At 43.1% G+C, this 27,972-nt stretch overlaps 2 protein-coding genes, 1 long non-coding RNA gene and 1 pseudogene across 5 annotated transcripts; 3 read left to right on the forward strand and 1 right to left on the reverse strand.

Moving 5' to 3' along the window:
• Positions 1-231: 231 nt before the first annotated feature.
• LOC101165766 (UPF0696 protein C11orf68 homolog pseudogene) lies at positions 232-3,297 on the forward strand (annotated as a pseudogene). Its single transcript, XR_013651196.1, has one exon. The product of XR_013651196.1 is annotated as a UPF0696 protein C11orf68 homolog pseudogene (transcript).
• On the forward strand, positions 3,196-7,366 carry LOC101158977 (UPF0696 protein C11orf68 homolog). Of its 2 annotated transcripts, none has more exons than XM_011487748.4 (2): positions 3,196-3,335; positions 6,278-7,366. In XM_011487748.4, exon 2 carries the CDS (start codon positions 6,325-6,327, stop codon positions 7,063-7,065), a length of 741 nt encoding a protein of 246 aa, XP_011486050.1. In that variant the 5' UTR covers positions 3,196-3,335; positions 6,278-6,324; the 3' UTR covers positions 7,066-7,366. The 2 variants fall into 2 exon arrangements, with proteins under 2 accessions (XP_011486050.1, XP_004080071.1); XM_004080023.5 differs by having other exon boundaries at positions 3,230-3,335; positions 6,275-7,366.
• On the reverse strand, positions 7,359-27,906 carry rela (RELA proto-oncogene, NF-kB subunit a). Its single transcript, XM_004080022.5, has 11 exons — positions 27,639-27,906; positions 26,528-26,563; positions 26,277-26,422; positions 22,712-22,857; positions 16,159-16,250; positions 13,766-13,900; positions 12,623-12,727; positions 10,577-10,792; positions 10,418-10,498; positions 10,249-10,332; positions 7,359-8,760 (listed from the first exon to the last, which is right to left on the reverse strand). Exons 1-11 carry the CDS (start codon positions 27,643-27,645, stop codon positions 7,955-7,957), a joined length of 1,854 nt encoding a protein of 617 aa, XP_004080070.1. The 5' UTR covers positions 27,646-27,906; the 3' UTR covers positions 7,359-7,954.
• On the forward strand, positions 17,792-18,038 carry LOC144987327 (uncharacterized). The gene is made up of 2 exons (XR_013651197.1): positions 17,792-17,824; positions 17,911-18,038. It is a non-coding gene; the product is annotated as an uncharacterized LOC144987327 (long non-coding RNA).
• Positions 27,907-27,972: the final 66 nt, after the last annotated feature.

Genomic DNA, 27,972 nt, shown 5'->3' on the forward strand with positions numbered 1-27,972 from the left:
AGCATATATCACAGTAAGATTACGTAATTTAGGCACAAATCGTGTTCTTTGCTTGGTTCATTTTTACTTCTTCCGTGGTTTTAATGTGGTTCATCGTGATAAAGCTCTGAAAATTTCACGTAAAGACCACGACTTTTCTCACTTTTTCCTTGTGTGGTCATTTTTATCTGTGCAATATGTACAAAAGGAACGTAGTGGGTGTGTGACACGGCCTTAAGATGCTGCTCCAAAGTTCAGCCTCTGTGTTGCGTAAGTCTCCCTCACTCGTGCCGTCATGAACACAACTCCTGCTTTCTTTCAGCAGGGAGCTCCACACTCCTTGCTCGGTTCCAGTCTCACCTTCACGGCATCATGGAGGAAGAAGAGGCCTCTGCCAACGGTGAAAGGGAGAACTTTGCATCAGATCACTATGCCGCCGAAGCCCTGGCTGGAGACATGGATCCCTGGATTATTTTTGACTGCAGAAAAACTCCCAAATCGGAGTTTGATGCCTGGCTGGAGAGTAACCGGCCCTCCCAAGTGCGCAGGTTTGGTGACGAGGAGAGTGGCGTCGGCCCCGTGGGGTGGATCTCTGTGAGGGGCCCTAGTGACCAGTCCAGTGACAAGGACCTTGAAGGTCTCTGGGAGAGCTGGGAGAAACTCCTGGCCAGTGGCAGACCTGTCACCTTCCAGACCGTGAAGGAGCTGGCCCTCAACCACAGAGTGCTCAGTGGGAAGTGGCTGATGCACCTGGACTCTGGCTTTAAACTGGACCACGCGTGGGAGTGTGTGGCCAGAGCAATCGTAGAGGGCAAGATCTGGTGCGCCAAAGTCAGCCCCTTGGACCCGACAGGAGACAGTCGCCACGTCATATGTGTCTATAACAGAAACTTCACAGACGAGGAGGACGTCATGAGGCTGGACTCCGTCATTCGCTCCACGGGGATCAAGTGCCCGCTGTTCTACAAACCCGACGTTTACACCTACCTGGGAATCTACCGAAGGAACCGCTGGGAACTTAGCCCCACCATTTATGAGAGCAGGTTTGACCTGGAGTGCGTCCCCCGGCGTTCCCACATCTTCAACAAAGTCACCAACCTGGAACTGACATAGTCCAGTCCAGACGGGCAGCGGAGAGACATTTGCAGATGTTTTGATCTTCTTTCATTTTGCTTTTTTGCAAAGAAATCAATCTGTAATTCCAGCAGAATTTGATTTGCACTCATTTGTTGTGATTGGAACAACCTACGGAGCTGGAAGGGTGACAGAAATCTGAACTTTGAGACGTTTTTTTTGACAATTTGAGAGAATCTGGAGTCTTAAAAATTCTCAGAAATGCAATTTTACACCTCTTCTTCTTTCTCTTTCGGCTTTTCCCATCAGGGGTCGCCACAGCGAATCATCCTTTTCCACCTCACTCTATCATGGACATCTTCTACCCTAACATTAGCCAACTTCATGTCCTCTGTTAAGACATCCATGTATCTCCTCTTTGGCCGTCCTCTTGCCCTCCTGCCAGGCAGCTCCATCTCCAACATCCTTCTACCAATATATCCACTATCCCTCCTCTGAACATGTCCAAAAAAATGCAATTTTACACCTATGTTTCTTTATATAGGTCAAACTTCCTATGTGGTGAGGCGTGCACACATTTAATCTTGGCTGACACTTACATTTGCATCGATTTTTTTCTGAATTTCTGCTGTTTTCTTTGAAGAAATGGCAAACGGTGAGGAACGTAGAACAATAAACTGTACTTCAAATGTTCAAGTTTAACACCAGGGGCTCATAAAAGTAAAAAACAACAAAAATAAACGTAAATCTATGAAGCTGACAAAGGTGGTGTTGCTTTTTATTTGTGAAGAATGGTCGGATTAAGCTGAAAGAGCTCAAAGACGTTTGGAATTGAATTAGTATATTCAGTTTTATGACTACAGTAGGCAATTTGTAAACAAGATCAGGAGATGTATCTAATGAAATTGTGAATATGTCTTATTATCACAATCATTTAAACCAAACATGTCAAAAAGAAATGGGGATAAATTGACGTCATTGTGCCTTCAAAAGACACATTCGTTGTGGCCGGATGGCACGGGACGCGGTGAAATGGCAGGTAGCGTCCAGCAGGTGGCGGGAATCTCCCCATGAAGTCGTTCCTGCTGCCTGCGTGAAGTGATGGGCAAATCGAGGCCTCGTGAAGCACTGACCAACTTTGACACAACTGGGCTGAAGGCGACACTCATCTCTGATCATTCCGGTTGTAAAGTGACATCCGCTGGTCGTCTGTTAATAATAGCACACATGCAGTCAAAATCTCATGACTTCAAGAAGATTTTGAAGCGATGGTTTTCTTTTTATGAAATGTTTGATCAGGTGTGTAATTGTCCGTTTTATGTGAATAGTGCTTTCATAACTATTTGATGTGACACATACTGTAGCAGCAGGAACCGAGTATAAGGGAGGGACGGCGAGAGCGCGATGGGGACCCAACAAGAAACTACAGCAACACCAAAACATAAAGTAAAGAAAAGGAGTGGCAGTACTGGGAAAAGAGGCAAAATATGGAACCATTTGACTTTTAGTGATAATAAAAGATCATAAAAGAAAAATAATTTCATATAAACCTGGACAGACATCTGAGAAAATCTTCTCCAGAACAAATCAATACAGAAGAAACTAGATGAGCACCTAAAGCTGAGACATTTGGTGCTTTTTATGCCAACCTTTAGAGTAAATGAAAGTCCTTTTTTTTGGCTTGCACATTTTAGTTTTTATTTTTATTTTATTTTGTGGTTCCAGGGTTCTTTGTTTATTTGCTTTAAATTTGTTTAAAAGGAGGAAGATAAAAATGTAAGTAATTAAAGGTTGATTTGTAAACTGCTAGTTTAGTTTTCCTCCTTTATTTTGTACATTTTATCTGAAAGGACAACATGAATATTATACACTTCTATGAATGAAAAAAATCTTTGGGATCTACTTGACTGACTCACATGGCACCTTGAACAATCTACTGTTCATCTCAATTTTTTTATTCATACTTCAAAATGGAAAAAAAAAAATTTAATAAAAAAAACATTGGCAAGAAAAGTATCTTAAGGCTTTACATGCAAGTCTACTATTGGACATTTTCCAAAAATATCAAATGTATTCTATACCTCTTTTTACAAATGTGTGACTGAGGCTTATTTTATGTATTCTTGTTATCATTTTGTCGTGCGACTTCTTTTATTTATGTGTACTTGTTACGGAATCATTGTTAATGAAGACAGTCTGATTGCATGTTTGTTCATGCGTTTGCCAATAAAGTTTTTTTAAAAATCTCCGCAGAAGAAGAAGGATTCCAACCTCCGACGGAGGTAAACTGACGGCGACATTTAACGTTCGGTATACGTTTTATTTGAGCAATTTGGGTCTAAGAAAAAAGTCAGAATTTCCGGCTCTCATTGTAATAGTTTACGGAAGCAGTCGTCGATCAAGTGAATCGACGACGCAGTAAATATATGCATTGGACCGTTAGCTTCCGCTAGCTTCTCAGCTAATAATAGCAAAGCGATATCCAAAGGGATCATTTATTTCTTCTTCTGAGTCACTTTTCGGTCTCAGAATAAAGTAGCTAACATAGATAAAGAGTTATGCTGTGGTGAAGTTATAGCTAAATGCGTGAGAATTACTGGCAAAGTGTTTCTGTCTGGTTAACAAAACATTCGAGCAACGAAACTTGAAAATTGATATCCTGTCGGATTGCATTCTGGGAAATGGAGTTTGATTTCCTGTTTTTATTTTATTTTGTTTTTCAGTTGTCTGAAAACTTGTGAAGCCTTTAAGATTTTGTTGTAAAGCTGTAATACTCCACACCAGATTCGGCGAACTGTTACTCTAACTCAAAATGGGTTTAAAAGTCCCATTCATTTTTAAAAAACATGCGTGTTTAACACGGTCCTATGGCATTACTGTCATGTTTGAGGGCACGTATCAAGAAAATTAGCTTAAAACTGCGTTTCTGAGTATTTCTTTATTCAAATCGTTGTGAAGCAGGAACAGACGAAAAAATACTCCTAGAAAAAGTTGGTATTGTAAGGTAGAAAATAGCGGGGCGGACCACAAGCTCTCTGCTTCGCCTCATTCTGATAGATGAATGTATGGATCCACAAATACATCCATGGACGTCTGTTTTCCTCGTCCGACCTGCAATCTGGATTTAAACTGTACAGCTGGATAGTTCTAATATTGCTCGCCATTTTCCTGAACCGCTAATGTTAGCTTGTGGGAGGGGTGTGGGTACCTGGATGTTCTCGGGTTGTCGGATGTTCTCGGGGTCCTTCGGGGTCCTTCCAATGAGTTATATCACTAGAGGAGACATCACGTGGTTCCTCATGGGAGGAGAGCACCGCCATCTTGGTGAGGTCAAGTTTTGAAGACCAAACCACTTTTTATAATTTTTAACAGAAATACAAACTTCACGAGTACCCCTAACTTAACTAGTATTAGACTATTTAGATTTTTTCTATGTTCCTTTATTTTATTTTACTTATGTTTTTATTTATTTGTGGCTTATGTTCATTGTTTCTTTTTTCCCCTCTATTCTTTATTTTCTAGGTTAATATGTTATGTTTGGCAATGGTGACTGATCTTCGAAGCAATATTCATTACATTGTTATTGTTCGTTGTTAACGTTAATGTCATTGTTAATGTATGATACCGCAAGTGTCAATAAAGTTTTAAAAAAAACTTAGCGACGTTAACTCATTGGTCGTGGCAACTTACAGCCAATCAAATAGTGTGACGTCATCATTGGTCGAAGGTCCCCGAAGGACCCCGAGAACATCCGGCAACCCGAGAACATCCGGTACCCACAGGGGCGCTGTTTTGGGTGACAGGAAGGGAGGTGGGGTTGCCACCGCCCACAGATCAGAGGTGAATTCCCAATAAACTACTGCTGCACCGCAGAAAAACTATTACTTATACCACGCTACTCTTAGCACACAGAATATTTTTTTTTCAATGTTGGTTATTTTCCAACCCAGAAGTAAGACGAATCGATCTCTGAGGCTCCGCCCTTTCTCTCCTTGTGGGTGTCGCCCATTTCATGACGTTAATCTAGAGTCAGCATAGTCTGTCACGAAAACAAACATCTGAACTTTCTCAACTATGGATGTGCGTATTGTGCATTGGAAACGAAAACGTTTAGCCGATCAAAGCTAGCTCCACGGAGATAGTGGGTGTTTGTGTTAGCCTGGGGGCGGAGCTAGCAGCACAGACACTTCCTGAAAGGGGCGGTTCCTCACTTTTATGCGTATGAAGGTTGTTGGAGGAATACTCAGAAATGCATGAATGGATCAAAATACCTTTTTTGGGGGTTACTATAGTCAGTAATGAATATTATAATACACTTAAAAATAGACCTAGCATAATATAGGCCCTTCAAACCTTTTTCCCTTGATTTAGTTCTAAGCATTAAACTGAATGTTTAGACTCAGTATTTGTGAAGTTTCATCTCCATTTACTATATTTCTATCTGCTCTTTTTGTTTTGTTTTTCTGCCTTTGCTAATCAGATCTGTCTTTTTTTATGTTTTTTACTTGAACTAATCAGGGAGGGGTGACAGCACGGTCACACAGCCACTACGTACATTTTTCCCACTGATGACTTAAAATTCCGGTCTTTCCTGATCTATGCGTGATATCCGTTATTTTTAAGTGTTTCTTGCGTTCGCCATTCGTCAATGTGCGCAGATTTCTGTCGAGGGTTTCGGTTGACGGATCTTTACGTGAATTTGATTTTGAGCTGTTTAGAAGACCGCAATATCCGTAAGATCTGACCTCAACGGTTCTGCTATCGGTACTGGAGAAGTCGCATTTTTTATGTGTCCCGCAACATTTAAACTGGAGCTGTGACGGTGTGGGATTCTTGATCACCGCGCTGATGAAGCGGCAGGAGTCGCATGAACCACCGATGTATAACTTTTATATCCCGTCTACGGCGCACCTCTCACGGTAAAATTATATTATTTACGCACAAATCACTTATGAATTGCATATAAACAGCACAATAATCACACGGTTCATGTTGTGCATTGATTTACGTGTTCTTTGCGTGGTGTGTTTCAATTTCACTTAAAGACCACGACTTTCCTCACTTTTTCCACGTATGACCATTTTTATCTGAGCAATATGTACTTAAGGAACGTAGTGGGTGTGTGACACGGCCTTAAGATGCTGCTCCAAAGTTCAGCCTCTGTGTTGCATAAGTCTCCCTCACTCGTGCCGTCATGAACACAACTCCTGCTTTCTTTCAGCAGGGAGCTCCACACTCCTTGCTCGGTTCCAGTCTCATCTTTAAGGCATCATGGAGGAAGAAGAGGCCTCTGCCAACGGTGAAAGGGAGAACTTTGCATCAGATCACTATGCCGCCGAAGCCCTGGCTGCAGACATGGATCCCTGGATTATTTTTGACTGCAGAAAAACTCCCAAATCGGAGTTTGATGCCTGGCTGGAGAGTAACCGGCCCTCCCAAGTGCACAGGTTTGGTGACGAGAAGAGTGGCGTCGGCCCCGTGGGGTGGATCTCTGTGAGGGGCCCCGACTACCATCCCAGTGATGAGGACGTTGAAGATCTTCAGGAGAGCTGGGAGAAACTCCTGGCCAGTGGCAGACCTGTCACCTTCCAGACCGTGAAGGAGCTGGCCCTCAACCACAGAGTGCTCAGTGGGAAGTGGCTGATGCACCTGGACTCTGGTTTTAAACTGGACCACGCGTGGGAGTGTGTGGCCAGAGCAACCTTGGAGGGGAAGATCTGGTGCGCCAAAGTCAGCCCCTTGGACCCGAAAGGAGACAGTCGCCACGTCATATGTGTCTATAACAGAAACTTCACCGACGAGGAGGACGTCATGAAGCTGGACTCCGTCATTCGCTCCACGGGGATCAAGTGCCCGCTGTTCTACAAACCCGACGTTTACACCTACCTGGGAATCTACCGAAGGAACCGCTGGGAACTTAGCCCCACCATTTATGAGAGCAGGTTTGACCTGGAGTGCGTCCCCCGGCGTTCCCACATCCTCAACAAAGTCACCAACCTGGAACTGACATAGTCCAGTCCGGACGGGCAGCGCGTTTGGTGGGACTGACGCCTAAGAGTTCTGCTCCTGTTTACCGGGCCACGGAGCGGCATTTGCAGATGTTTTGATCTTCCTTTATTTTGCTTTTTTGGAAAGAAACCAATCTGTAATTCCAGCAGTATTTGATTTGCACTCATTTCTTGTGGTTGGAACAACCTACGGAGCTGGAAGGGTGACAGAAATCTGAACTTTGAGACGTTTTTGATAGTTTGAGAGAATTCGTTCTGTTTGAACCACGATCAGCCAAATAAAACACTTTTGAAGAATTCCTTTACATTCTGTCGATTTTATTGTGAAAAAAGGTTAGGCATAATGTCTGTGTGTGGAGGGGGGGGCTGCTGACCAAAAGCAAAACAGAAAAGTCGGTTCTTTGGACAGTAACCGTAGAAACACCAGGATAACAGAAGCAGGAACACGGACTGGTCTGCAAGCACATGTTCAACCTGTAAATATTTACATGTAGACCTTCATGTGGTTCTTTACACACGCAGACAAAACCTTCGGATGACACTTCAAACCAAAGGGACACTTGATAAAAAAAAAAGGGTATAATGCTAACATGCCAACATACCAGGCTGTTCATTTTTGGATTCAAAACCCCAAACTTCCTCTAAAAACAGCAGATAAACTTGTTCAGATACAGTACAAAAACCTGCCAAACACGTGTCAGCGAAGCGACGCCATCATCAGCTGATGAACACGCGCGGGTCGTCTTCCACATAATGGTTCTGTAATGATAAGGACATGATCTGAATCTGTGGTTGGGGGGTTTCTTTGTCCACAGTGAGCGGTCTTTCTGTTTCCCCTTGGCATCTTTTCAGTCCTGAAGGCAGAAAGCAGAAGTCTTTGGTGAAAGGGTCCTTTAGGTCTGGCGTCCCGCCACAAACTCGGCGTGATTTTCATTTTCGTAAATGGACATGAGGCGGTCGTCGTCGGCGGACAGCAGCTGGTAGTCGTCGGGTTCTGCGTAGCCGCTGTGGTGGTTGTTGAGGGGGGCGGCGTCCATCATGCCCTCGCTCTGCAGCAGGTTGACGATGCTGTTGGGGTAGTTCATCCAGGTGCTTCCTGGGTTGCCAGCAGGGTCCGAGGGGTTCTGGCCCGCTGTGGGATTCTGGGGAGGTGCGGTGGCGTGGGGCTGCTGGCCCGAACTTCCAATGGGAACGGCGCCACCCCCGCCCACGTTCAAAAGGTCCTCAAAGTCGTCCATGTTCAGGCTATCCAGGGTGATGGGGACCTGGCCCTCAGAGAAGCTGGGGAACTCTGGGAGGTCGTCTTCTGCGGGGTTTGTGGAGAACTGCGAGGCCTGGAGGGGGAAGGAGCTGCTGGCCTGAGGGGGCGCACTACTAGCTTGAGTGGCTTCTGCCTCCTGATTCATGGGGGACAAAATGTTGGGGAAGAACTCCTGAAGGTCTGCTATGTTGACTGTGGGGTATTGGTTGCTCGCCGTGGAGGCGCTGATGGTGGTGGAGGAGGAGGGAGCGGCTGATGAAGAACTCCCTGCGAAGGGGGTCTGTAAATCTTTCTTCAGAGTCTCCATAAATCTCCAGGGTTGGCTTGAAGTTGCGTCGGGGAGCTCCCTCTTGTGCGGCGCAGGGGCCTGGATCGGCTGAGTGAAGAGGAAAGGGGCCTGTGGTTTGGCTGCACTGGCACCAGGGGGCGTCTCGGTCCCTGAAAAACAAACAGTTTCAGTTCAACAGCTGCAATTCCACTCTATCCTTACATACAGGCAGGCGGCAACAGCCCCGCCCACAACTCAGAGGATCATTTCTAACAAACTCCTGCCGCGCTGCAGAAACTATGTCCTGGAGACGACCGCAGATGTTTAGATTTAGGCCAAAAACGTCATTAAAAGATTACTGTTAACACTTTGAAAATAGATAAAAACATGATCAGAGTGAAGCTTCAGTAATATTTGCAGTAACTAAAGTTAAGGAACAGTTATTGTCCAAGTTTTTGTGTTTTAAGACCAAGACTCAGCCAGAGCCGCAAAGTTCCACTACATGTTTAGAAAATGTGATTCATGTTTTTGTGGCCATCGAGGCATTCATTCATAAAATCTAGCTCGTAAATATTTACTATAATTGAATTATAACTGTGTTATGTTTTTCTATGTAGAAACAAATTTAAGATATTTTACTTTTGACAGCATTACGTACGTAAGTTCCTTTCAAAATAAAACATCCTGTGTCAAATGAGAGCCTCCTGCTACGGAAGATTTACTTGAAAAAAAATACAAGAAACCCAAGTAAAACCATTGACTGTATATGAGAACTGGACTGAGTGACCCCCCCCCAGCGTTCCAAACAGGAAGTACCTGCTAGTTCCAAGAAGCCAAAATAAGCAGTTGTTACTCAGTCATTCTATTGGTCAATAATTCTTGATATGATACATTTTTATAAACGTATTAATCTTTTTCAAATGATTTTTTTTCTGTAGTTATTCAAATTATAAAAGGACCAATCAGATGCCTCAATTAAAGTAGGTGGTGCCCTGTTGAAATTTCGAAACATTTGATTGACAGATTCTACTGAGTCTGCTTATAAGTCGTAGGGGTGTGGCCTTCGAACAATTTCACTCCTGATTGGTGAGAATAGTTGCAATAGAAACGTTGGCTCAGCTCGACTCGGACCAATCCAAAAAAAATATTAAATAAAAGGCGACTGAACTGACTTCATTTGGTTGGAGGCTGAAATAAACCATTTTCTATCAATGACATCACTCAGTCCATTTCTCAGATACAGTCGACAAGTCAAACATCTCCTCTTTTTTTGTCCTTTAGCTGTTTATTAAATATAAACATGACAACATTGGCGTAGAATCCGGATTTTCTGTAAAAATCTATGCATATAGATGCAATTCTTTGGTTCTGAATGACTGCATCTGAAGATCAGAGTAGGAGCTCTACACTCATTCTTATAATAAGCTACTCTGACAGTAGATGAAACCTTTAACCATCACAGGCTCGGTTACATGACTAAACTTCATTAAATAACCTATAATTTCTTCAAGCGATTAGCATTTTCTTGAAAGCCAAATTGTCCCAATAAAGGGTTGCAGACCCGTGTTATTTTGTTTTCAGTGGATTTTCCGTAAATAACAACATTCAAACCTTAAAGGAACAACATCAGATGCAAAATATTTAGGATCAAAACTCACCGGTTGACACATTCACAGAGGAAAGTTTAGGTGGGACTGTTCTCCTTGCAAAGTTCATTTGCCGCCGGTCTGATGGGATGGAAACTGAAACAACAGATGCCGTTTTTTTGGTCATAAACACTTTAACAAAAACCTTCAAAGAACAGCTAACAGTATCTAGTGAGCGTACCACTGGACAGCATCGACCCCAGCTTCAAGTTCTGGAATACATCTGCTGTCCGCTTTCTCTTCTCATTCAGCCGGTATTCATCTTTAGGAAGAGTGAAAGATTTCACATGAGGATGAATGCATGACATGTCCTAGGAAGGTAGAGATGTGTGCATCTTACCTGGGTCAGCTGGTAGGTACTGGAAGTCCACAGGCTCGCTCACTTCACGGTCAGACGGCCGCCGAAGCTGCATCTTCACCTTAACTGGCTCAACAAGGTTGGTGTCACGGTAGGGCGGCGTGCGGAAGACGATCGCCACCTGCCTGTGCACGTCCGCCTGGGAGAAGGTGCCCTTCCCCTCCCAGGAGTCCTGGAAGAAACGCACCTCGATGTCCTCTGCAGGGAGACGGGAACATGGGAGAACACCAAAGAATTGAGGAGTGTGCGGTGCTTTGACAAATCCCAGCTGGTCACAGAAAGACACCGCCGTCTCTGGAGTTTCGCTGGTAAACCAGCTTCCGTAGGGCAGCAGTCTGAAAAGCCGCCTGAATGCTTTCCTCACACGTGAAAAGGCGAATTTTCAAAGATCCAACTGTGCTGATGCACCAACGGCTTTAAGGCGACAGATTCCTGTGCTGACGAAACGTGAACGACATCAGTACCTGCAAAGCTGTGAGGTGCGAGGAAGATAAAGAAAACAAGGGCAGAGGACCAAGAGGTGGAAGTTGAGAAAGGAAAAGTGCTGTTTGGCTTTTAGGGAGGAGGTGACACATACTATGGGAGATCGGGAGGGTCATCTGCAGCTAAAGTGATCATGGAGCCAAGGAGGGTCCAGATGTGGACCGCCGGTGTAGGTACCATAACCGTTCGGCCTACAACAACCGTCAGGGGTCCTTCGAGTAGTGCTGAGGTCACATTATGTGATTGGCTGTCCGTTGGTCCGATGACGTTTTAGATAGTGATTGGTCTGGACAAATTATGACACTACCATAGAAAAAGACATTATGAAGTCCAGAGTAAGCAAACAGAGCTCCGACACAGAGCGGGGTTATCTTGTAAACGTGCTTTTATTATTGTTCTGATTATTATTAAGTCCATTTGTAGCCAAACGGCCTGCGTTCTGAACCCTTCTCCGGACCGAACACTCTAACAAAGCACCTTCCCCGCCTATGAACACGAAGCTACAAGACTCTGGCTGCTCTGATCAGAGACACGGTTCACTCTGTGGAGCAGCAGGTTCATTCTAACAGCCACAGATCTTCTTACAAAGTGGGTTGTGGCTAAATCTCTCTATAAACACTACAAACAATAATGTAGGACAGAACTTATGAAGGAAAATAACTTTACGTTGCAAAAAGAAACGTGAAATGAAAATATGTAGAGCCCGAGCAGATCTCCATGCTACATAGTTTGTCCAAGTGGGGCCACCGTAGTGTGACTGGAAGGACCCCGAACGGTAGTTGTAGGCCGAACAGTTATTGTATCTACACCGGAGAGAAGAGTCTGTTGGTCCGGATGTGGACCGCGGTCCGCCATTTGGTGATATCTGGTTAAGGGGCTCTGAGGCAGAGCTGGAGGCAGCAGAGATGAAGATGCTGAGGTTCTCTTTTGGAGTGGTCCGGGTGGATCTGGAATGACCATCAGAGGAACAGATCCTGGTTGTGGAGATCAATGCAGAGAAGCAGATGGAGAGGGTTTGGACAGGTTGAGAGGAGGAACAGTGATGATGTCGGCGAAAAGATGCTGAGGTTGGAGCTACCAGGAAAGAGAGGAAGACCAAGGAGGAGGTTCGTGGAGGAGGTTGTGTTGAGTGTTCCCAGAATGCAGAAGGATGTAGTTTCTGTTTTACTAGTCTATATCTGCACGCTTTCACATTTAACCCCTCGACGCCTAAAAATGCAAATATGCATCAAACCACTTCTGCTCCAGTCTTGCCTTAATTTAGCATCGAAAGCAAAAACTTAAGCCAATGTTTTCACAGCTGGTAACAAATTCAGGCATCAAAGGGTTAAGACACGGAGGAACACAGCATCAGAAAAGTTTGATGCTAAGTTATGAGAGCCCTCATGTCACTGGGAAAAACAAACAGACCTTGATGTGATCATTTGGTACTTTATTTTGAAAGATTCTTTTGTAGTAGGAGCCAGCGGACATGGTCTGTCGACCCCGTCTGCTGCAGAGCCCCCTCACGCATCTGCAGTAACGTCTGTTTGGTGGAAGCCTCACCTTTTTGCACTTTGTCACACAGCAGAAAGATTTCATCGCCTCCTTTGCAGGTTCCAGAGTTCCGGTTGATTCTGCAGATCTTTAACTCGGCTGTGTTTGGCGCCCCTGCAAGAAGCAAAAGTATTGAAAGACGGATACTTTCAAATAAAGAATTGTCTAAAGTTGTCCATTTGGGAAGAATTTGAGTTTTGCAAATTAATGTCAATTCTTCAAAGGTGGTCAAATCATCTTTTGATTTATTTTCAAAGTGTTCCCAGTGGTCCTCTAATTATGAGTTTGCCGTTTGTAGACAAAATAAAGCATCTGTTTTTTGGACAAAGTTTCTGCAGAGCGGTAGGAGTTAATTAGAGATTCCCCTCTGAGTTGTGGGCAGAACCGTTGCTGTGGAGTAAGCACGACCTCACTTCCCGTGATCCATCTGTTTACACTCTCACCTGCTAGCTTAACCTAGCATTAGCGGTGCAACAAAAATGGCGAGCAATATTGGAGCTATCCAGCCGTACAGTTTGGAGCCAGATTCCAGCTCAGACGAGAAAAACGAAGACGTTCACGCCTCTATTGGTCTGACAGTGGATGCAGATACGCTCGCAGATGTGATCTTTTTCAAATTACATTTTTCATCTGCTCTTGATTCACAATGATTCGGAAAACAGAAATACCCACAAATGCAAATTTAAGCTAAATTTTTGTCAGAAAAACACCACAAGAGCGTGTAAAAAACACCAAAAATCCAATTTTCATCAGAGTGCGTCTTTAAAGGGTCTAAGGGCAGGGATGCCCAGTTTATTTTAGTCTGTTTAGTTAAAGTTTACTGTTATATAATATCTATAATATAGAATTATTGAGGAATGATTCTTGTAAATCATTTCAGGCAAATAAGAAAAATCTTTCCTCCAAAGAGGAACAAAGAGCGTCTGTGGACGCAGACGGTTTCAAGCTGTTTATGACGCACCCAGTACAGTATCATTAGATCGCAAGACTTTACAGTGTTTACCCAAGCAATCAAGCTTCCCATGAGTGGAGCCCACCCGGCCTCTCTTCCTCTGCTTCCTGACGGAGGTTTGCTAAAATGTCTGAGCTTTGCTGAACGTCTTCCCAGGAAAAACTGCGGCTCCAAAGCGGGCAGACTGGTTTTCCACTCACTGTTGTCGTAGATGGGCTGTGACACGACCGGCTCCAGAGGGTACAGCTCCCCTGTGGGGAGCGTGATCTTGGCCTGGAAGCAAAGCCGCACCGAATTCAGGTCAAACTCCTCCTCCCACACCTTGGACTCAGGAACTGTAAGGGAAACCACAGAAAGGAAGTCAGGCAGCGCCGATGTGTGTTCGTGACCTGACAGCAATATGAAACAGAAAGGGCTGCTTTCACTTCTACAAGGTTTGGAGATGGAAAAGAAAAGTCATCTTGTTTCAAAGCCGGGGCATAAAAATATGACAGCAAGACACCAACTGGATGACATGCAGGGCTGTGCAGAAACAAACCACAATGAAGGCACGCAGCGCTGTGGAGATAAGGAGCCACAGAGGCTTCACAGCAGCCGTCCTTCTCATTTACACCCACTGCGAATCTGGTACCAAACACTGCATTCTGATTTCCAAAAGACTTCAGGCTTTGATGCCCTTATTTAACCAAAAACATTGTCAGCTGTCATTTTTTCACTTTAAAAGCCCCTCATGTAAATGAGACGTCCAGTTTTCACTAAAGATTACGTTCATCTTCTGCAGAAAGAAAGTGACTTAAAGTAACTGCACCCTCACGTATCACGGGTTATTTTTAGAATGACTACGTCGATAAACGAGGGACGACTGCATGGGAAAATTTGGGTGAAATAGAAAACCAAATGGGGAACTTGTGAATCAGAATAGAATAGTTTCAGTGCTTTGGCAGTGACAGCAGCTCTAAAAAAAGACCACACACAAAAAAACGCCTTATTTTTATCAAGAAAACTCATCTTTGAATTGAAACAAACAAGAACCCTTCATGAAAAAAAAACACCTTGTAACACTAAAGCCGAGTTCATACTGCATACCGTGCGTCAGTGGCATCCAGTTCCAACGTTCCAACGGACAAACGCGGTCAGAGATCCCGCCGCCCGTTTCTTTGGGCATAATGACACATTTTAGGGGCTGCAGCCAGAATTCAAATATCTAAACTTTGGCTTTCAATTCAGCCACTCAGGGACTCGGCTTTGGCCCGTGTTGTGCTGATGACGTGTTCAGCAGGTGGAGTTCAAACCAACATGGAGGAGAACCTGACCGTTCTTCTCCTGAACTTTACGTTTTGTTTGTTTTTTGGTAAGGAGACAATAACAAAAGGTTCCTCTAATTTTATATTGATTTTTGTATTTTCCCCATTATGACCGAAAGAAAGAGATCTTAAATGCAAGTGGCGAGATAGAGAAAGGGCGAGCTCGGAGTAGAGCCGCTGTTCCTCCACATCCAGAGGAGTCAGTTGAGGTGCCTTGGGCGTCTGGTCTGGATTCCTCCCTGGGGAGGTGTTTCGGGCGTGTCCAGCTGGGCGGAGGCCCCAGGGAAAAGACGGGACTACCGATGCTTTTGTGGAACTCTCCAAAATGAATAAACCTGATCTCTAAACATCATTTGTGTCTTTCATGCATTGTCAAACAGATAAACAGACAATGCTTCCATGTAGAGATCAGGCTGGAAACTTTTGACAGTAGCTCCTCCCACAAGTGTCTATAGCCAGCGTTCGAAATAAGCGGTCATCCGGTCGTCCGAGACAACCAGATTTCACGGAGGACAACCAAAAGCGAACCTGACGGTTGTCCGTGTGACAACCTGGTCTTTTATTCAACATTTTGGTATTTTTCAACTATTTGTTCGACTAACTTTCAAGGGTTAGTTTTTGGCAACCTCTGATTCGAGACGTATGCAGCAAATTCTTTCCACTGACAAACGAAGTGCCTGCATGCTAGCGAATCCTTTCTGTTTCTACATGGGCACTTTTCAATAAAGATTATTCAAATAAATGTGTTGAACAACAGTACCTGGCGTACACGTTCAAAATAATCAGCCCATTAACAGAAGATTTAAAACACATTCATAAACACTATAACTTTCACTCAGAACAGACTGACATGAGCTAAAAAAAAACTTTTTCCATGGGATTGATATGATATTCTAAATGTTTACAACAGTCTTTGTATTTAAATTCTTTAAGCAACAATTATCAAAACCAAAGAAAAAAAAGAACCAATATATTTAAATCTGTGTAAAGATACTAGTTATAAAGATGGTGTAACCACATGCTTCAATATTTAGTAAAATGTTTGTTTTTAATATTTAAAGAGTTTTTTAAATGTCCATCATAAGAGGCAGTTGATATTAGATGTATAGAAGAAATAAAGATGTAAGTACTGACATCTGAGTCGGTTTGGTTGCTGTTGAATATTGGTATCGAAGGACAACCAAAAATTTGGAGGACAACCAAGTTTACTTGCCAGATTTTTTCCCCTTATTTCTAACGCTGGTAGCGTCTAGTTTATGAAGCCATTTTTGGACGCGTCCTCCACTTACTGTTGAAAGGGTTGTTGTTGGTCTGCAGCCTGCAGGTGATGGCGTCATTCACGTCCTTCTTCTTCACACACTGTATGCCCAGATTCTGAAAACTGAAAGCAAAGCGTCACACACAGAGTATTGGATGTCCTTCCACAGCATCTCCTGTTGACACAGCGTGGATTCACCCTCTATTCGTGACGCTGTGATGGACAGAAGTTTAAGAGGGGAAGGCTGCTTAAGCTGACGGCTGGTCAGGAAGGTGGAGGGAAACGTTCTCAATGAGTGATGAAAAGTATCTTTGTGTTAATTGCTGGAAAACAAAACACTTGTATTTAATACAATATGTTTGTTTTTCTACATTAAGACTGCGATTCCGTAACCTGGTGCTCTTTCAAAATGCAGAACAAATGACTCATTTAGCCAGCGATGACTCTTTATGTCTCACAATGCTGTCACTTGTCCTCAGCACAAGCTGTATGTTTGGATTTCATCACAAAGGCATACAAAAAACACTTCCTCTTCCCAGGATTATTGTTAATGATGTCAGTTCAAAAGGAAACAGCAAACATGAAAGCGCCTCTTCCTCTAGATCTACAGATGAACGCGCACGCCGCTTCCTTTCTGCGTGAGGTCACTCCCGCAAAGTCCTTCCACACGAGCGCCACAGAGCCGCCTGTTAATGATTTATCTCGGCAAACACGGTGGCGCTCTGTCCGCCTCAGGGAGGGCGTTGTTCAAATACAGTAAAGATTAACGCAGGTAAACGAGAAAAGTCAGCAGCGGAACAGTTTCCGCAACATTCCCAGGAAAAGTCCAAATCCGGACAGAAGGAATCTGGAGTTTGATTCTAGCTTTAGAGACCTATATGTCTTGTAAGTTAGATTTTAAGTGAACTTGTTTTGTTCGCATGCTTTTAAGGTGGTATGAAAGGCGAAATGCAGTCAAATTGTTGGTATTACTATGACATTTGACAGTAGTAACGAATGGCATCCTGGCATAAATCTTCAAGACGACCAGAAGTCCTGGACTGGAATGGGAATCGCTTGAAAAAACTTGACCTTTGACCCTTGCAATTTTCCCATTTTAATCTTTGATAAAAGTTTTTTTTTTTTAAACAATCCTGAACACTTTCAGGTTAAGGTTTGGGTAAGCTTCCGGTTGATGATGTCAGCCGCCATCCTGTCCCCCTCTAAACCTTTGGTTATTATATTTCAGTTTAACTTACATTTGTACTCCTTTTTATGTCTTTCCAGTGATTTTCTTTTCTTTTCACAGTGGTTTTTACTCGTCAAACCCAATGTGCAGATCCTCTGTGGAAACCTCTGACTGGATATGCCGACAGGTGGTCATTCAGCATTTTGGGGGGCGTGCTGTTCTTTTTTTATTAAAAGACTATCAACATTTTAGTCATTAAGGTTCTTTTTAAACATGTCAATAAATAACTGCATTGACCGTCTAAACAGGCTGACTAGAAAACAGTAGAGTTTTGTTTTAAAGTTTTGTTCTCAACCAATCACAGTATTCTATTACTTTTATCCATTGTCAAAACAAATTAATCCTTTGAGATAAAGTGCGTTTGAAGACCAATCGTCTTTTGATCTATTGTAAAATCGTTCCCAGAGGTCTTTTAATTATGATGACGTTGTTTTTAGCCATCCTAACATTACTGGCGCAACAAAAAATGGTGAGAAATATCAGATCTATCCATCTGTACAGTTCTGATCCAGATTCCAGCTCAGACCAGGAATTCATGAATCTATTTGTCTGCAGGTGGATGATCAGAATGGAGCGGAGCAGGGAGCTCATATGTTCCATGTCAAAAAAATAGGATCTTTTCCCGACGTCGTCTTATTGTTTGCTCCTGACTCACAATGTTTGAATAAAGAAATACTCAGAAATGCTGAATTTTCTTTCGGTGTGGCCTCCATTATCAGAAAAATGCTTACATCTTAAAAAAACCAAACAAAACACAGTTTTCATTGGATTGGGTCTTTCACAGGCTAGAAAACGGAATGGCAATATCAATGGAGACATCACTGAACCAGAGTGAAAGCCTGAACCAACTCGTCATGGTAGCCAAATCTCCAGTAAAGCGACTTAATCCGAGAGTCCCACCTGATCCACGGGTTTCTGAAGAGTCAAAGAAGCAGCTGCCCGCGCTGCAGGCAGCACTAAATATAGACATAGAATCTATTTTTGCTGCGCTACTGTAGCTTCCTGAAACAAACCTGGGCAGACAGGAAGTTTCAAAATTAAGCCAAGATGCTCATGTAGCCTACTTTTAAAACCTAGCGTGTCACTGTGTGAATACGTACAGAAGCTGACCACGATAACAACCGGAGGTAAAAGAGATGAAATCAGCCAGAACAGCCTAGAAGGAAACTCAAAATGCTGCGGTTCACGTTGAGCTCATGCTTAGCTGCATTTCTGCAGAGATGCATGTCAAACTCTACAGCCTGTGTGCTGCCAGCATCCTCCGATTGAGCTCTCTGTAAAAAATATTTTAGATTGATCTTAGTTCAACCGATTTAACCACCAGATCAGCACTTTTAGGTCACAACTATCTCCTCTGAGTCGTACACGGCAGAGACGGTTAGCTCAGAAAAGCACGAGAAAATCAAATATGGGGACCATGTGTAAAGATGGCGGCCAAGCACTCAGTTGTTACAGGAATATTCAATGTCTGTTGGCCCCATCTGAACAATATGGGCTGTTCCTGCCCAACATGCAGGGGTACCTACAGAGTACGGTTATTTATTACATATCATTTAAAATTTTGGATTTTTCTTGTGGCTAACATGCTTTTGTGATAGAGGGGATCCTTGTGCTTGTGCCATAAAATGCATGACCCCAAAGGTCAGGATCAACATTTGTTGAAAACACTAACACTAAACTTTTAAAACTGAACTTTTTCTTTACCTAACTATGAATAAAAATAGACAGAAAATATTATTCTGGAATAAATTGACTGAAAAATTAAAAAACTTATATTTTCTCTCCATAAAAATTATTCACGTCAGAAAAAAAGTAAATGTTAAATAAAAATTAAAAAACATTGACATTTCTTTACTTGTCTGTTATTTTACATGAAAAAATAAACTTATATTTGAAATGTACCAACAGATTTTACTCTCCTGCGTATTCTTTAATCACAGCCACATTAGCACCACAAACGAGACACACAGTGGCGTCAGTAAACATTTCTTCTGCCCCCATTCTAGTATCTTCTGCCATTTTTTGCCGCTTAACTCCTTCTACAGTTTTTCAGCTATTTAAACTATTAAAAGGTTCTTTTTTTTGTTTTTTAATGTTCTTTTTAATAGTTGAATGCTATTAAAAGCTCTTTCAGCCTTTTCCAGCTATGACTTTTGGTCCTTCAAATCCTTGAACTTACAAGCTATTCCAGGATTTCTGCCACCATTGAAATACACAGGGAATCCTTGGTGCACAGGCTCGCTGGTTCGATACCCGGCTCTGGCATTTTTCACAAAAATATATATTTTTTATTATTGTGCTGTTTTCACTTTATTTATGGTCAACTTTGATCGCCAGTTTTTCTTTATTTCTTTCTTTTTTTTATATTTATTACCCTTTAAGTTTCATTTTCATTTTCTTCTGGAAAATCTTCTATTATTTCTCTAGTTTTTAACAATTTTACCACATATTGAAGCACTTTTTATGTAGTTTTATGTATTATTTATTATTTTTAGCAGTAACTTTTTTTTTTAAGGTATGAATGTTGCTCTGACCAGGAGACTCTTAATTTCATTGAATGAGTGACAATGACAAATGAACGATCTATGTATCTATCTATCTATGTATCTATGTATCTATGTATCTATCTATGTATCTATGTATCTATCTATCTATCTATCTATCTATCTATGTATCTATGTATCTATGTATCTATCAATCTATCTATCTATCTATCTATCTATCTATCTATCTATCTATCTATCCTTGATATGTTACCAATGCTGCATTTCGTCGGGCCATTAATAACAATATTATAAAATGATAAGACGCCTTGACTTTGACACTTGTGCACTAAAATAACCCTTTATGATTCATGGAAGGGCTTATCTTGTCACATGAATGAAAAATAATGCGCCCATCCTTGTTATTAGTGCGGTCACGCCCGGATTTGGCTGGCGGGGAGCTACCACAGCAGTTTGGAAGAGAAGCAAAGCACTTATGGAACCAGCCTGCAGAAGAAGTGACAGCACAGATCTGGGGCTGAGCATCTCTGCAAAAATGCAAACAATATGAATTTAAAGGCCCAATTGCACTCAACTTATGAGTTAACAACTCACTTAAGCATTGTTTCTTTACCAAAAACCAGATAACTAGCGGTTATAAATCAGAATAAATGTATAACTTTCAGTGATAACATAAAGGATTCTTTGATTAAAAATAAAAAAAAGCAGTTATTTTCCTTTAAAGTTAATGTTAGCACAGTGAGAAGGCCCTGGTTCGTTCCAGGAAGAGTCTGCTCTGCCAGACACTTTTAACAGACACCAATTTTTCGTGGAGCTAGCTGTGATCGGCTAAACGCTTTCTTTAAACCTGCACAATGTGCACATCCATTTTTGCAAAAGTACAGATGGTTGGGTTTTTTTTCGGGGCGAAACGCAGACACGCTGCTGAGGCCGACTCTAGGATGATGTCATGAAATGGGCGGCACCCACAAGGAGAGAAAGGCGGAGCCTCAGAGATCGAGTCGTCTTACTTCTGGGTTGGAAAATTAGCAGCGAAAAGAAATTGTATCTCAAAGAAAATCTTTCTTTAGTGTTTTAAAGGTAATATATTATCATATATGGAAATATCTTTTTCTGAAAGTTAATTCTATTAAGAAAAGCAAGATATAGACCCTTTAACTGTTGACTGAATTGTCCTTTAGATGCGAGTGTGTGTAGTTCTCTATGTGGTCCTCGTGATAGACTAACAAATAGGGGTGTAACCACTGATCCACTTAATCAATGAATCGATTTAAATTCTTACAGTCCAACCAGATCGATCTGTCTGAGGCAAGTTGTTGATCGAAACGACCGAGACCATTATAGAATGGTTTCAAAATGAAATGAATATATCTACAATCAATCCTGGACCATTTAGATTGAGTTACAGTACGTTTAGTTTACTATATCGTGAAAACGACCATCACGGCGGACAACACACACGTGATGTCAGCAAAACCTGTGTGGAAAGACTTTGAATAAAGTCATATGACCATCCAGTGTCTATAATGTTCTAAGAATGTTCCCTTTGGATTCTTTGGATGTGGAAAAACAACAGTGGGCTGAACTTTAGGAAACCAAAATGTGAATGGATTTGACATTCATTCTTGTTTACTTGTTTGTTTGGACACATATTTCATTTACACTTGATGATCTGGAAGAAATACAAGAATCTGGAAAACTGTTAAGTAGCAGGAATTTCTCTCTGAGTCTCACTGGTTGAACTTTTGGCTAAAGATGTCCTGGATCCATCTTTAGGTTTAGTGAATCGAATCGTTCAAAATGAACAAATATCGACTCTGAATCGTATCGTCAACCACTTATCATAATAGGAATCGATGGTTACTAGCAAACCATGCAGGGTGCACCCCACCCACACCCAGCAGTAGCTTGGATAGGCTCCAGCAACGCCATGACCCTGAACTGGAACAAGTGGGATTGGAAAATGGATGGATTTGATGAATCCATACTGTTTTCATGATCAGTTTTCGTCCATTTTTTTAAAGCTGTGCCTCATTTTTACACCTACATCATGATCAAAAATGTATACCGTATTTTCCGGACTATAAGTCGCTGCGGAGTATAAGTCGCACCAGCCCAAAAATGCATATAAAGTAGAAAAAAACACAGATAAGTCGCACTGGACTATAAGTCGCATTTTGACGGGAAATTTATTTGACAAAATCTGAGACCAAGAACTAATAACTTGAACAACCTCATATGACACAATCATAGCAGACTGTTTATCTCATAATTTCACAGTAATTCTTTCTCATACTTGTTTATTTATTCCTTTCATGAAGCATCATTGGCCAACTAATACTCTGTTTTCATCCTGTATTTGTAGAAACAGTTGTCATTTTTATTGCATTTCTGAATCTATGAAATCATTGGAAAATAGAATATTATGTTGTTAGCCTTCAAGATCTTACTGTAAAACAGGTTTGCTGATTCTCTGAGTCACTTAACATATTCTTAACACTTAACATACCTCATACATCAAATTGACCCGGGAACATCATCTCTGTTCCTCACAAATGAACATAACAGGAGGGTTAACAATGTATTTATTTCAATTTAGTTCTAATATAAGTCGCTGCGGAGTATAAGTCGCACCCCTTGCCAAACTATGAAAAAAAGGGTGACTTATAGTCCGGAAAATATGTTATTTGTGATGATGCTTGTTTTCCTCTGGAGGTCCTTCCTGTCTTTATGTTTGAAACAAATCTTTGTCATTCACATGAACATTCTGTTTCCAGTGACCTGTACAAAGGTCATGACCCTCTGGGTGTCTCGGGTGGTGCAGTGGGGACTCGGGTGTAACCCGCCCTCACCTGTGTATTCTCCTCTCCTGCAGGTCTGCCTCGTAGTAGCCATGCTTGCAGTCTTTTCCAACCAGTTCATGGGGGTGGGGCTTGTGCGGTGTGTTTTTGGTCACCAGGGAGATGCGAACTCTCAGCGGACCGTTGTAATTATTCACCTGACGAAAGAACACACAGCTGTAATGACATCCTCATCACACAGCTCAGAGCCTTTAAGCAGACGGGCTGATGGACGACATGCATTTACATTAAGGTAGAGGATTCCAGCCGCAGGTTTATCATATAACAGCATCAACCATCCAATCAAGCGTTCAGTCAGAGATCCTGAACTTTTATGATTTACCTACTGGAAAAAAAAAATATCTTGCACACCTATTAAAAACAAAGTCCCACTCTGATAATCTTTTCATCTCTTGTAAAGTCGTTCCAAGTGGTCCTTTAATGACGGGACAACTAGAAGCCCCTGTTGTTTTCTAGGACATAGTTTCTGCAGGAGGATATTGTGTTGTGGGCGGGACTGCTGTACCAACCCCGCTCCCCTCCCCCTCCCCATTGCTCAGAGCGTGGAGCAAAGCTCATAAGTTCTTTTTCAAACACAATTTTTTCATCTGCTCCTGATTCACAACAAGTTGAATAAAGAAATACTCAGAAATGCATTTTTAAGCTTATTTTATTATTTTATAATTATCTCATTTTAAGCATATGTGAAAAACACCAAAAACACAATTTTCACCAAAGTGGGTCTTTAAAGATGTTCTGCACAAACACAGACAGAAACGGTTCCTATCTGCACCCGCCCCTCCGGTAGAATCCAATATTTAAAAGAGGGGAGAAAATAGGTGGAAATGCTCCAACCGCATGGCAGCAGCTCAACACATCTAAGAATGTAGACGGGGTCAGTTTGACCCGCTGAAGTTCAGAGTGTAAACCAAAATGAGATAAAGGGACATTTCCTGACTTTGATTCTCAAAATATATTTGTTGATTTTTATCTTGATGTGATTCAGTTTCTGTGATGGGGAAAGAAAAAAAAAAAGATTTTGAAGGGACTGACAATTCTAATATTGTAAAATCTCTTTTTGTTTAGTTTGCAAACATTATCTATTGAATATAAGATCTCCTCCCAACCTCCTAGGGGGGATTTCTAACCCCAAGCTGGGGTCCTCTACCAGACACCTGGGAGCTTGAGGGTCCTGCGCAGCTACAACTGCGCTTTCCTGGACTGAGATGTCAGCGGTTTATCCGGGGATTTGCTGCAGCCGCTCCATCAGTTTGGAGGTTTCGATCGTCGCGGAGACCACTACTGTCCCCTTCCAAGAGTTTTATAACCAAACAAAATGGAAACTGGATTAGAAATGTTAGTCGTGTGTGGATTGTGAATCAAATCTTGCAGAGTAGTGAATCTGAAGTTCCTCCTTTTGGGAAACTGCCTTCATGGACTGTGACGCATTTGGATGCAAACCCAAAAGTCCTTTCCGGCGTTCTTGATCTGCAGTGGGTCACACAGATTTTTCTGCATCTTCTCCATCTGACTCTGGGCAATGCAGCCATAGTGGCTCATTCATTCATTCATCTTCTTAACCGTTTATTCCCTTTTGGGGTCACGGGGTTGCCGGAGCCTATCCCAGCCACTTGGGTGTAGGCAAGGGATGCCCTGGACTGGTCGCCAGTCTGTCGCAGGGTGGAATATCCTCAATCACACATCCATTCACTCTCACACTCACACCTATGGACAATTTACTATGGACGGTCCCAGCCGCAACTCAGAGCTGAATTTCTTATGAACTTCTGCCGCTCTGCTGAAACTATGTCCTAGAGAACGACACAGGTTTTTTAGATTTTTGGCTAAAACCAACATATCCATTAACCAGGAAACAAACTACAGCTTCACTCCATTCATGTTTTTTTGTCCAAATTCCTTACGTTTTTGCTTTATGTTCAGACGACTCTGTTGTGCTTTCTAACAGACCAAGGACCAATCCCAATTCTTCCCCTGCCCCTCCGTCTTCTCCCTACCCCTACATTTAGCCCTTTCCAAAAGAGTCAAACAGCAGAACTGACTTGATGACCAGAAAGAAGCATGTTCTCTGTGGTTGAACATCCTAAACAGCTTTTGTTTTTTATACTCCCACTCCGATCATCTTTGGATTCCCATTGGTCTCTTTAATTATGATTTTGCAGTTTTTAGCAAAACCGAACTAGTGATGCTGCTGTCTGGTTTTCCAGAAGCCCGCATTTCTGGTTTTTAGTAACCCACGCTTTCTGCCTCCTCAATGAGTGCACGTATGGGGCGTGCACGTGACACCCAAGTGCTGTAGGACGTCCACACAAACTACACTCTGATGTCCTCATTTCTGTCACACATGGAGCCGTCCACTTAGCACTAACGTTAGTGCCGTTTTGATGAAAAAGAAAAGTCTGTACAACATTCCTGCGTCTCACCAAGCGAGCTACTATCTCCACTTTTCCTTCAGACCACCCGCCTGGACTGTACAGGTATGACCATTTTTTTTGCCCACAGACAGCCTGTATCTACCCGTAAGCTCAGTGGCCTTGTGGTGGAGTGTCTGCCCCGTCACTGTTACGTCGTGAGTTCAAATCCAGGTCAAGTCATACCAAAGACTCTAAATAAATATGTCCCTGCTGGACACTCAGCATTAAGGGGTTGGGTCGCGGGGTTAAACCGAGCGTGGCTCAGCGCTCCCCCAGGGGATGGGTCAAATGTGGAGAACAAATTTCACACACCTAGGTGTGTGACAGGTAATAGGACTTGGATTTTCACTCAACGTCGCTCTTGAAAAATAATATCTTTTCTTTTAGAGCTTTTACTGGCTAAATAAAAAAATATTTATAGTGAATCGGTTGTGTTGTAGAGGAGACTGAAATAATTTTAGTGTAAATGTTGCAACTTTTAGCGAACAAAGATTGACCTTCTGACCCCTCCCTCAGGCTTTTCTGCAGCTCACATTCCATTGGCGTCATCCCCTGCGTTTGCAGCAGGGTTCGAACACACTGACCACGGACCCACACAGGTGGACGTCCTAAGGGGCGTCGTAGCCACTGGAGTGAACAAAAAGGGAGGCATTTGTGGGCCACTCCGTCCGTGTCTGTTCCGTAAGAGAGACATTGGTTTGGTCCAACGCACTGGAGGTAAACTAATTCTGCGTATAACCTAAATGGTTGAATTTGAAACTTTGTTATACATGTTTAATCAAACAATTTGTTATTTCTTCATTTTGTTGAGCTCAATCGTCTCCCAAATAAAAGACAACATTTGATATGAGCACGGCTCAGAACAGAGGTTAAAAAAAATAGATTTTGACTTTTACGTTTTCGTGTTTTGACGTGTTGTTGCAAAACACTTTCTCCCCAAATCTGTTTTTGTTTGACTTCATTGCCAGAGTTCAAACTGACATTCCTAAAAATCACAACAAAGGGCTGCTGTCTGACCTGCAACGCCGGGTCAAAGCAAAGTACAAGCTGTACGAGGAACAGCTCCAGGTTCAGCCCCCGCCCCCCTCCCCTGCATGCAATGTAGGCATACACAGGTCGAATGAAAAATCTTGAGCAACACGGACCTTGATGGCTGGATACGTCTTGGTGGTGTCGTTGCTCTTCTCTCCAGGAATGCTCCCGGCGGAGCGGCCCTCGCACTTGTACCGGAACCTCATCCCCCTTTGCTTCGGCTGCTCGATGATCTCTATGTAGGGGTTCGTCGGCATGACTGTCGGGAAAACAGCAGACTCTGAGACCCAGACACCGTCCCACCTTGTCAAGGGGGTCAGTAGTGCACAGGAGTGATGAAATGTTTACTCAAGGAAAGTCCTACCTGGGTTGATTGAGGGGTGGCCCCATCCGTACACACCTATTGAGAGAGAAAGCAAAAAGAAAGGCCGTTCATCTTCATGTTACTCCACTGGCAGTGGTGGTGCGGATGGCATGGGCGCCGGAGCATATTTGTGGCCTTCAAAGAATTTGTCATTTGCGGTGTCACAGTCAGAAAGGTGGAAAACTACTGGACTGCGGAGTCCAAAGAGGTGGCGCAGGCGCCGGCCTGGGCCTTCAAACTCAAACCTCCGTTTATGACCTGACTGTTTGGCTCCAGAGGGAAAAACTGCAGGCTAAAAAAAAGAAAAGAATTGTGACAGGACAGGCAGGGGGAAATCGTGGTGTCAGATTACCCGCTTTGTGAGTAAAAAGGAAAGTACAACATTAGCACTGACTGTGTGTTTGGAAGTGAAAAGGGGGGCAGGTATAAAGCTGGTCAGGTGATCGAAGCTCCTCCCTTCAGCCAGAAAACGATGCTGTTTTAGTATGTTTGCTTTTTAAATCTTACTTTACTACTATTTTAGTTTGATTTCATATCAAATGTTTTTCTTTTCAAACATCCCCAGAGGTTCACAGCACATGCGCGGGGAGGCTTTGTGACAGACAGACGTGCAGAACTGCAGCTCTAAGTTGGAAGGATAAATACTAAACTTCACCTCTTCTTTTTGGCGCATAGTTTTTCTCTAAACTGCGTTATTATCAGACGTCTGAGACTCCACGATGGATTCAAACATAAAAGGTTAAATAACAGGAACATTACACAAGGATTTCAGGACTAGCTGTTGTTATTTGGCCTTTGAAGTGGGTGGAAATGCGTAAAGTTGAGAGAGAAACTAGAGGAAGTCTGGCATGGAAAGGTGGAGGCCCCCATCATGCTGATTGGCGCCTTTCACTTTCTCCTAAAATTCTCTTCGATGTTTCCCCCCCAAAAAAATGACAACATAACGGCTGTTTGGGTCCAACGACGCTTTAGACGTGAGCGCGCGGAGCAGGAACAGGGCTCCTCCTGACGCGGGGCTTTCCCTCTGCGCAAAACAACTTCCAGAGCGCTTTCAGCCCCGGCCAGCCAGGGGCAACAGGCCGAGCGCACCGACCGAGCCGGCGCCACTCACCGTCCATGGCTGCGTCCGGGTCTCGCCTCTCCTCTTCCGCGGGCGAACTCTTGGCTTTTCTCGGTGAAAAGACGCCGCAGGACCGTCGACGTTGGAACTCCGCTGACTTCTTGACAGAGCAGCACCGCCGCCTCCTTCGCCTCGCCGGCTCCACCTACATCTGTGGCCCGCCGCTGACTGACTGTGAAGCGCCGGAGAGCGAAGCGCGCAGATTTTCCGGTGAACAACGAGACACAAGATCACCGTTTTACGCAACCTCCCCGGGCTTCTGGAAACCCAGGAGACATAGATTGATATGGTATCTTTATTTTTTGACACTTTTAGATGCAGCTTT

Source organism: Oryzias latipes, chromosome 18, assembly GCF_053564925.1.
Source record: "Oryzias latipes strain Hd-rR chromosome 18, Olatipes_Hd-rR_3.1".
NCBI lineage: Eukaryota > Metazoa > Chordata > Actinopteri > Beloniformes > Adrianichthyidae > Oryzias > Oryzias latipes.